This window comes from Clupea harengus, chromosome 14 (genome assembly GCF_900700415.2).
Source record: "Clupea harengus chromosome 14, Ch_v2.0.2, whole genome shotgun sequence".
In the NCBI taxonomy this organism is placed as follows: Eukaryota; Metazoa; Chordata; class Actinopteri; order Clupeiformes; family Clupeidae; genus Clupea; species Clupea harengus.
In genome coordinates, this window is record NC_045165.1 from 13039995 (window position 1) to 13051409 (window position 11415).

The 11415-nt window shown below is 45.1% G+C and overlaps 1 protein-coding gene across 1 annotated transcript in view; it reads left to right on the top strand.

Annotated features, from left to right (window-relative positions):
- The first annotated feature begins 3575 nt into the window (after window positions 1-3575).
- The window catches only part of gfra4a (GDNF family receptor alpha 4a), a 105331-nt gene continuing 97491 nt past the window's right edge, over window positions 3576-11415 (top strand). The window contains exon 1 of the mRNA XM_031579820.2: window positions 3576-4670. Within this exon, the coding sequence (XP_031435680.1) occupies window positions 4613-4670 (58 nt within the window). The 5' untranslated portion in view covers window positions 3576-4612. The remainder of the gene's footprint in view (window positions 4671-11415) is intronic.

Below are 11415 nucleotides of genomic sequence, written 5' to 3' on the forward strand. Positions count from 1 at the left end.
ATTTTCGCCCATTTTCTCTCATTTCTTTTCTGTTCTCTCTCTCTTTTTTTTGGAATAGCTAATTTACCCCGGCGAATGAGTCTATCTCAAACACCACCCACTCAAAAACACAAGCAGGAAGGGAGACAATCGACTCTCTCTCTCTCACACACACACACACACACAGGCAGACACAGTCACATACACACACAAACACACTAACAAATCACAGATTATGGATAAGGTAAAGAAAGTGTCATTTAAAACAAATTCCTGCCTGAGTACCATCTCAGTGACCAAAACAACACTGGTTGCTTTGGGAGTGATTGAGCGCAGCACAAGTCGTCTCCAGCGGTAACACAGTCATGGCACTCTGATGTGCTTTTCTGGCAGATGGCACAGTGTGAGCAGAGAGAGTGAGAGTGTGAAAGAGACTGCGAGCTGCTAGCGGAACTAGCTTCCTTCGCACTGTATAACTACGACAGGGGAGTTGCCTCTGTTAACGGCAACGGTAATGGCAATGGTGGGAGTGAGAGAGTCTCTGCTTCACGCTCCATGGGTTGGCAGGCCCCTCTGTCTCTCCGCAGGTCCCTGCGTTTGTGGCAAAGTCGGCAATGCCAGCTGCTGTCAGCATGAGCACCTGTTGTTAGGTACCCGCAGTGCCTCCCAGAATGCCAGACAGAATCAGAATTACAAACACACGTACACATAACACAGACACACACATGCACACAAACGCACACACACACACACACACACACACACACAAACATACATGCACACATACACACATTACAAAAAGACACACACACACACACACACACACACACACACACACACACACACACACACACAGACATACACACACATTATACAGACATACTGTACATATTATAAAAAGACACACACATACACACACACACATATCACACAAAGCTTATAACGTTAGCTTCTTAGGCCAGAACAGACATTTATAGCCTTGGCTGCGTGCAAACTTGGCTACGAGCAAAATCTGTCAACCGTGGACAGAGGGTAATATTACATACGTCTCATTGTTGATGTGTCAGAAACTCAGTCGCCACAGAGTGTTATCTAGCACACAATTGTGGTCTCACAACATGTGTTGGTAGCCTACTTGTTTCTAAAGGTGTAAGCCATGACGAACACCCCTCCAGACCTACCCCTGCACAGCAAATTGTAGATTTGATTGGTTAGACGTCCAGTCACTCGCTAGACTAATATTAGCAAATGCTTAAAAATGTCCTCAGAAGTGGTAGTGTGTCCACGCAGCGTAGAGGTTATGCATAACAACAGGCTATACCTCAGCAGCTGAGTAGAAGGGCGACACTAGTCTATAGTCGTCATGAGCACTTCCAAAAAAAAACGTATTTAAAAGTTTGAAACTCTTCTGTGGCACACGTCTGGCATTTTGCACCCTAGGCGACTGCCTATGTCCCCCATGCCATGGGCCAGCCCTGCCTGAAAGGACATGATGTGGCAGTGAAGACCATTACTCCAGTGGAGGGGCACTGAGCAGCCGGCAGCCCTGAGTGGGTGTTCAGGGGGATATTTAAGCACAACCGTTCAAGCCGAATCACAAAATCATTCTCTCACTCACCTACACACACAGACACACACACGCTGGCATGCTCTCTCTACCTCATTTTCTCCCTATACCCTTCTCTCTCTCTGTTTCTGTCTTGTTCTCTGGCACACACACTCATTATCTCTCTCTCTCTCCCCCTCTCACACAAACCCATTATCTCTTTACCTCATTTTCTCTCTCTCGCTCTCTTTCTCAAAAACACACACTCACCCATTATCTCTCTTTCTCTCTCTCAACCTCATTTTCTCTCTCTCGCTCTCTTTCTCAAAAACACACACTCACCCATTATCTCTCTTTCTCTCTCTCTACCTAATTTTCTCTCTCTCGCTCTCTTTCTCAAAAACACACACTCACCCGTTATCTCTCTCTCTCTCTCTCTCTCTTTCTCAAAAACACACATTCACCCATTATCTCTCTGTACCTCGTTTTATTTCTCTCTCTCTCTCTGCCCTACCTCTCCCTCCCTCTGTGCAGAAGTGTGAAAGCCACGGGAAAAGGGGGGAATTTGCATTGATTTAAATGCATTAGCAGCTCTTAGCACAGCTCCTCTGGTCGCAACCACAATTCTGCAGTTCCGCAGAATGACTCCACAGCACTGGTGAAGGGCTTAGAACCTCAGTGAGGGCATCTGTTGAACCTCTTATACACATTAGAAACTTTTACAAAGTGTTGTAGTTGCTCTGATTTCTAAGGCTTTTAACCTGTTCTTTGGGAGTACATATATACAACCATACATACATACTGTATACACACATACATACATACATACAACCATACATACATACATACATACATACACACATACATACATACATAAATACATACCTACATACATACGTGATTATTCTACACGACTGTTTATGCTATATGGCACACTTCAAAGACCAGGTACATGTTATAATTTTTCATATAGTGCAAACAAAACATTAGTCTGTGAGTGAGGTCGACATATCTACCTAAAAATACAAAATGCCCCCCCTTGGATGTCTTCTGTCACGAATGTCTCAAATTACTTAAATAGGCAATTTGGCTGTTAGTTTTCTGAAACGTTGCAAACAGCAAAGTCGTCTTGGCGGGTAAGCGTCCTGGCTGAGATGCAAGCGGGAGGCATTTAAATATTTGCTGAGAGTAATTGAATTGTCACTCATGACTTATTAACACCTCTTTCTCTCTCACATTCTCTGACTGTCTCTCTATCCCCCTCTCACTCTGTCAGGGTGAGAGGAAGGCGTTGCCTAGTGGTGAGGTAAGGGATGAATATTTCTGTGTGTTTAAATCCAAAGCTAAAGAAATGCAGTTGCAGACAACATTGCATCCCATAAATTATGAAGGATGGTGTATATGATGGTGGTGGTGATGTGTTTGTGTGTGTGTGTGTGTGTGTGTTTGTGTGTGTGTGTGTGTGTGTGTGTGTGTGTGTGTGTGTGTGTGTGTGTGTGTGTGTGTGTGTGCATGTATTTGTGTGCATGTTTGCATATATATACTTCCCGAAACAGCATGCAGACATGTTTTACACATGCTGAAGCACACTCCCACACACACACGTGCGTGTACGCGCACACACACACACACACACACATACAGACACATGCACACATGTGTGTGTGTGCACACACCCCCCCACACACAGGTGGAGGCAGGAAGTTAATGGTCCTTAGTGCTTTGGGAAAGTGGAAAAGAACTACGCTACAGCGCAATAAACTCAAGCACTTGTGAGAATCAGAAAATATGGTTTCCCCTTTCACCACCTATCATTCTGGTGCTAATGGACAAGGCTGCTGTGTCATCGGGAACTGTCTCACAGAAGGGGGGAGAGAGAGAGAGAGAGAGAGAGAGAGAGAGAGAGAGAGAGAGAAAGAGAGAGAGAAAAAGAGAGAGTTTGTTTGTGTGTGTTTGTGTGAGTGTAGGAGAAAGGGTGAAAAATTGTTAGCGGGCAGCAGAGCGCAAGCTTGAAGTGACATAAATGTGGTGTTGTGACTAAATGGTTGCTGAAACGGAAAATCACAGTGGGATGGTCTGATGCAAAGACATCCAAACCACAGTCAGAGCTTCGATATCCTGCAACCTTGCTGATCTCCTGTGTGGGTGTGTGTCTGTGTTTGTGTATAACTGTGTGTATGTGATGGCAGACTACTGTCTCAATAATTCTGAACACAGTTGCTGCTGTCTGATCTTCAGGAAGGAAAAACTAAACCATTTCTCAAAAGATCTGAATTTCTTTTAGGAAATATTATGTGTCCCTACCTGTGACATGCAAGCATTTAGTGCGGAAAGGTGTGATCTGTATGTATTTCATAAATAGCAAACCTAAACGGAATTATCATTTTTTTTTTCACTTTATTATCTATCATTTTCAGTGAATTTTACTTTTTTTAAAACTTCAAATAGTTACCAACCATTTAGTTGGCATCGTGTATAGAATTTCACAACGCACAAACATTGAAGAGCATTCACATAACCTCGCGCTCTGCCCTACTGATTGTTCACACGCTGCTTCGGAGTCGGTGAGAGGCGCGCGGTGGCATTCACCCGGTGATAAGTGTCACCGCAGTTTCCTGCTCACCCTGTGCATTCGCGGAGGCACACGGACCAAGGCGGAGAGAGCGAAAAGGGGGACGGGCGACCGAAGGAACGAGGACAGCCAAGTGACTGTGTGTGTATGTGGGGAGAAGAACTGACTAACAGACATCCGCTCAAGCAGCATCTGAATGGCGGGTCCTCTAATGCATTTAAGCACCTAACAGTTTAATTGGCGAATTCCCGCTGGCGTATGCCACCGGACGGTAAATAGGCATTTTTTTTAATGACTGTATTAAGCACTGCATTATATCTGCGCGTCCGGTGAAAAGACTTTCTCATAAGGATGTGTTTACAAAGTACCGATTTTGGACATACGTTGTGGATAGCGCCGTGCACTTTCGAAAGAAAACTGCAGTGAACATATCCCGGTCGCACTTTTGGAGCACCTCCAGTCCGCCAACCTCCGCACGTCTCCCTCTCCGGTCCGGTTCGCAATCATCAGGCTTTATGGCGCGCGGAAGGATGGAGTTGCTCGGACTGTACTTGTTACAGCTGGCTTTTATCGGTGAGTAGACTCGCTTGATTAGCCTAACGATGCCGTGCCGAAGTTAACGGCGTGCTCAGGTCTCCGCTGGCTGGCTGGGGAATTTGGTATCGTGGCTCAGACTGCAAAGTGCGGGAAAAGATGGATGTGACCTCATTTTATGAGCTCTCTTTTATAAGATTGTATCGTGAGGTTTAAGCGTTGTTAATTTAAATTCTGGATACGGATTGGATTAGGTTGTTGTGGTAATTACATTTAAATCCCATTGGTCCGGCATATTTAACGCAGCTGTAGGAAGATGAGCTGGATTGTGCGACCTGGGAGGGCATTATGTGTGTAAACTGTCATTACCTGTCGCTCTCTTAATTTCATTGATCACGGAACATTACCCTGGCGATTACACGACGAAGATAACATATAGACTATACACTGAGTGGTAGAAATGTTCCTGACTGCTCAAACAGCAACGACCTGCAAAGGGTCCGATGCGTGAAGCTGAGTACGACACGGTGACAGCGCACACAAAACCAGGAACGGCTGTCCGTTCACCATGTCATGACACTCACGTCAACGCAGAGATGCGTGTTAGCCCCGGGTGTGAAAGAGACGCTCACTCATGTGTTGACTCAAAATGACGGGGGAAAGGCATAGACATATATGGAGAAGTGGAGCCAGCGGTTGCCCCGCTATAGTTGTGCGTGTTTGTCACCAATAGAACACAAATATTTTTAAATCGTGCCATGGATTGCACCGAGTTTTTATTCACATTAGGTCACATTAACCTGTCAGTGATATTACTTGTGGAACGTTTTAATATGACACAAAAACTTGAGCAATATTTAAATGTACCGTTTTATTTAGCCACACAGTAGCTGGATTGTGATTCCTGTCAAGTACGAATGTGGTATACCAGGTAGATTTTGGCAACATCAAATAGCCATGAATGGTAATCAGAACACTGCATGAGTGCATCACCTTTTCTATAGCATGTATACCACATATCCAATTTATATGTCAATATAAACATGTTAATAATGTTGCTATCGTGTTTCATGGAGATGATTTTATACAGAGAAAACAAGGGGGGGGGGGGGGATTGGGGTACATGGGTCATTTTTGCCCGTGGCTCTGCGCAACCCGTTTTGTATAATTTAGCGAGTGTTGGAAAATTAACCAACTTGTTATTGTGTCTTTTGAGCATTTGTAAGTGGATTGCCTGGGGCACGCCAAGTGTGTGTTCTGTGAATCTCATTAAAAGGAAGGATACCTGCTCAGCTTTCACTAGTTTCACCCATGCTTGATTGAAAGCGCTGATAATATGCATGTTTGGCTCGGGAGCTGGCCGTGGTCCTGGGGTGCCTATTGCGGAGAGCGCGTGTGAGCAATGTCCGCTGATACCCCTATAGACAATAGATAATGTGAGCTTAGAGGTACTAGTGAAATGGAGGAGAAGGGGAGGAGGTGGGATACTGTGCATTGCCGGAGCGCGTGACGGATTGGACAGGTAAGGAGAGTTTAAATCTCCTAAAAAGCAGGAAGTATGGTGAGTGACCGCAGCCAGGCATGCTCATGGGCTCTTCCCGAACTTTGCACAGAAAACATAATTTAAATCTTTATGACTAAGAAACGCACGCATTCTCATTCTCATTCATTCTCTCTCTCTCTCTCTCTCTCTCTCTCTCTCTCTCCATCTCTCCCCCTTTCTCCCTTTCTCTGTGTGTGTGTGTGTGTGTTTGTCTGTGTTAAAGTGTAAGTTCACCCCCTGCTTTGAGAGTGACTCCATCCACTGCATAATTTAGAAAAATGCTTAAAGCAGGCAGGGGCTGAGATGGGGGGTGGTGAGGGGCTTTGAGCTTACTAGACTGATAGTCTATTAATATCATGACACAGAGAAGTCCCAAACGGCTGACTCTACGTCAGCATCAGCCTTGCAAGTCATATCATGTAGTTTACAGCAAAAAAAAACACACTTTAGGATGCACTTACACACTTTTAATTATGCATGATTTTATCACTGGATTAATCTATGCATGTTCATAGTCAAGCATTAACATAGAGCACTAACATAGAGCACTAACATAGAGCATGCTTCTTAAATGTATTAAAATACATGCAGCACCTTTCCCTCCACCCCAATTCTCTCTGTCTTCTGTCTATCTATCTATCTATCTATCTATCTGTCTGTCTGTCTGTTTGTCTGTCTGTCTGTCTGTCTGTCTGTCTGTCTGTCTGTCTGTCTGTCTGTCTGTCTCTCTCTCTCTCTCTCTCTCTCTCTCTATCTGTCTATCTATTTATCTATCTATCTAACTAACTATCTATTTATCCATCCATCCGTCTGTCTGTCTGTCTGTCTGTCTGTCTGTCTGTCTGTCTGTCGGTCTGTCGGTCTGTCGGTCTGTCGGTCTGTCTGTCTGTCGGTCTGTCGGTCTGTCTGTCTGTCTGTCTGTCTGTCTGTCTGTCTGTCTGTCTGTTTGGCTATCCAGTAGGGGTGTGCATCTCTCCCATATAAAACTATCCCATATGTATCTAGGTTCGATTCAGGGATGATATATTTTAACGAGTCAGTGCTGTGGTACACAATGCAATCTGACTAGGGTGGCCAGGTGTCCCTTTGCATTGGACTGCACAGCAGTGTGACCTTTGTCCCGCATACTGAGATAATGTCCCCAATTGTCATTGGTCACATGAGCTGCTTATGCTGTTGCGGTTATAGTTTCTACTCTATTTAATAGCAAAAGCAGCAACCTGGCTCATATAAATGCAACATAACCAAGCTTTTTTTTTGAAAACCTGGCTTTCAACTTCTCTTTACCATGTACACCAACTCGTTGGATAAATTAAAATAAGCCAATTCTATAAAAGATGGAAGACAAACACAGCCTATCATTTCAGAATGACATGTTATTGTGTTTATTATCTTTCCAATATACACAGTGAGACAAAAGATAATGTAGGACAATCAACTACAGGCACTGCATGGGGTGCTGGGAGAAAGGTAAAACACTGACTGTACAAACTATCATTTTCTATATTTTGAGGTAAACAGATGCAGGTGTTTCTCTGGTGTATGGATCCTTTCCATGTTGTCAGACCCTTATAGTAATAACATTTACAAGCCTGTCAGGGTTAAAACAAGCAGTTGATGTGCATGCTTGCTCCATAGGATTCCATTGTATAAGACATTTTGCGTTTGCTGGTTCTAACTCAGTACTGGACGGATTTCTATCATTTTTGTCCCAAGAAAAATATAGACCCAAAAAGATTTTAAAATAGGGCCCAAGTTGAAAAAGTCTTTAAGATTAAGTCCCTTTAAGTTAGGCTATGTTAAGCATTTTCTTTATAATTGGCATAAATTGAATACGCTTACATAATAAGACATCATCCATAATCATAGGATTTGAGTTTAGATTTTTTGACAGGTGTCAGAGAGAAATGGGGTGTTCATTGATCGCTGTTTTAGAACATATCGGTTCAACTTATCCTGGAGAAACACTGCAATGTCCAGCAGCTCAGAATGGGTTTTCTGTCTGAACAACCGCCTAGTCCTGTGATGCCTGCACAAAGTCGACACACTAATAACAATGCAGTCTATATTAGGCTACTTAAAGACATAGGTATGCTACCACCCAATGTCTCAAGCCACAATAGAACTGGATTAAACTAAACAGGAAGGGCTTGTTTGCTCTGAAGTAGCCTAATGAGAGCAGAGCTGTTTTCCTGAACTTTTTTTCAGAAAAATCTTCCATGTCAATTCTAAGTGATGTTTTAATTCTTCACTGCCTTCCGTGAACTGTTCAAATATCTCTCTCTCTCTCTCTCTCTCTCTCTCTCTCTGTCTCTTTCATCTCTCCCTCTTTCCCCTCTATCTTTTTCCTCTCTCTCTCTCTCTTTCCCTTGCTTTGTTTTTCCTCTCTCTTCCTCTCTCCCCCTCTCTCTTTTTCCTCTCTGTCTCTCTCTTTCTCACTTTTCCCTCTCTGTCTCTCTCTCTTTCACACACACACACACACACACACACACACACACACAGACAGACAGACAGACAGACACACAGACACACACACACACACACACACACACACACACACACACACACACATGTTCGCCCAATCACAAACCCACAGCACAGGTGCCTCAGAGACACCCTCTAAGGCCACTTCCTGCTGATGCTTCACCTTGTCAAGGAGACATCCACCCAGGAGACCTTTGCATGAAGCAGACACAGCTAAAGGATGTCTCAGGAAGACTGACACACACACACAACTACACACACACATACACTCACTCACAGAGAGAGAGAGAGAGAGAGAGAGAGAGAGCGAGAGAGAGAGGGAGGGAGGGAGAGAGCGTTAAAGGATGCTCCTGTGACAGACAGATTGACACTGACACACACACACACACACACACACACACACACACACACACACACACACACACATTCATGCAGAACACACGTCAGAGTTGTCCTCCATCCCTCCCCCTGGCGATTCTGTCACTCATAGATGGGGCTGTTTCTGGAATCTGAGCACGGCACGCTAATATCCGCAAAAAGCCATTAGATGTATCAGCACCAACAAATCCTGTCAGCTTCAATGACTTCACCTGAAGCCCGGCTTTGTGCCTGGAAGGCTTGTATATAGGACCACACACACACACACACACACACACACACACACACACACACACACACACATGCACTCACTCCCCCACACACACACACACACACACACACACACACAGATGCTCCCAACACCAGGCTTTTCTTGATTGCTTCTTGTATTCATACATCATTACATTCCCCCTAGTCCGAGATGACGAAGCTTCACTGCAACAGCTCTTCTGCCGCGGAGCTTCTGTGTGCCATTTTCAATTATTTATTTATCTGTTTATTTATTTCAAGCCACCGTGCGGCCGAACCATCGTGAGCCTTACTCAAGCCGTCAGGGCAAGTTCTGTGTGTAACTTTCGCTCTAGTGCCACTTCCTGAGGTGCCCCTACACATTTCCTCCCTTCCCTCTCTCTCTCTCTCTCTCTCTCTCTCTCTCTCTCTCTCTCTCTCTTTCTCTCTCTCTCTCTCTCCCTCTCTCTCTCTCTCTCTCAAAGCAGCTGGGAAGAGTGGAGCACTTAAAGTTCAGTCCTGGTGTGTGTTTTCTTTTTTTACTCTTTTTTTTTCTGCTGCGTTCAGTGAAATGTGTGCGTTCATGATTTTCGCTTATTATTAGTGGAGGCGTACACAGAAATGCTGACTCATGCCGATTTTTCCGTGCTTGCGAGCTTACGCATGGGTCGTCACAGCGGCGACAAAATAATCACCCCCGAGTCGCCCGGCTTTTGCTCCCGGGTCCTGGCTAAGGCGCGAGGGCTTGGTAGGCCACGAAACACCCCTGCCACTTCAGTCAGCATCCATATCCGCTATCTATATCTAGTGTTTCTATATTTACATGCGAATAAATGTGTTTCTGTAGATGCGTATTCGCATATAGACAGAATTGGACAGCCTTTGCTCATCTGAATCATGGCTTATGTGTGACATTTCCTCCTGCTCTTCCTTTTTTGTGGCTAATTTTGGTCCCAGGCGTCAAAATATGAGATGGCTGCCATGCCAGTTCATCTTTATGTGAGGTCAGCTTTGCTGTGAGTAATGTGGTGGCAACCATCCCTGAGACGACGCCATCCAACAATCATTACGATTCTCCACAGCGCACTTTGTCACGTAGCTGACATCTGTAATTCGGGATCCTGGGAACAGCACAACAAGAGCCGTGTTACCAAAGCACATCCTTACAAATTTAACGCTGATCCTGGTCGACCACGTAAGCTCTGTTTAGTATCAAGCCAGAACATCGTGGCAGGATTCTCCGCCCCACCATATGAACCTGGATCCCATTTAGTGCTTCGCATTAGAAGGACATTAAAGAGGAGAGGCCGGAGAATGGAAGAATGAAGGCAGGGCCCCCTTGTTTTTTTTCGATTTTAGCTGGCCTCTTCAGGGAGGCCGTTCATCTGTTAGCCGCTCATTTAGCAACCTTGAGTCCTGGCAGGTTGAATTATGCACTGAGCCCCACTGTGCGAGTGTATGTGTGTGTATGCATCTGTGTATGTGTGTGTGTATTTGCTTTTATGTATGTACGTGTATGTGGATATGCGTGTGTGTGTATGTGTATGTGTGTGTGTGTGTATGTGGTTGCGTGCAGAAGCGTGCGTGTGTGTATGTACGTGTATGTGGATATGCTCGTGTGCGTATGTGTATGTGTGTGTGTGTGTGGTTGCACGCACAAGCGTGTGTGTGTGTGTGTGTGTATGTACGTATGCGTGTGAGCGTATGTGTGTGTGTGTGTGTGTGTGTGGTTGCGCGCACAAGCGTGCGTGTGTGTGTGTGTATGTACGTGTATGTGGGTATGCGTGTGAGCGTATGTGTGTATGTGTGTGTGTGTGTTTGATCCAGGCCTCATTATGCATTTGTTCTGACAGAGTAGCGGGCGTGCCATGTTTTATGCATCTGTTCCCCTCCATTTGTCAGCTCTGGGGCCTGTGCTGAACGCAGCGCCTCGGCTCCTTACCTCAGCAGCTGCATTGTTCCACGCCGCCTTGATGGACGGATATTATGTTGAATTGGAGAGGCCAACTTTCAGATTTACCTGAGTCAGAGAGGAAATCTAATGTGATCTTAGCACTAACACCTTGGGCCATGCAACAAGTCTCCAAAGCTGCAGGGGGGGGGGGGGAGGAGGAAGATGGGTCTGTTTGCAGTGTGGCTGTGTGTATATGT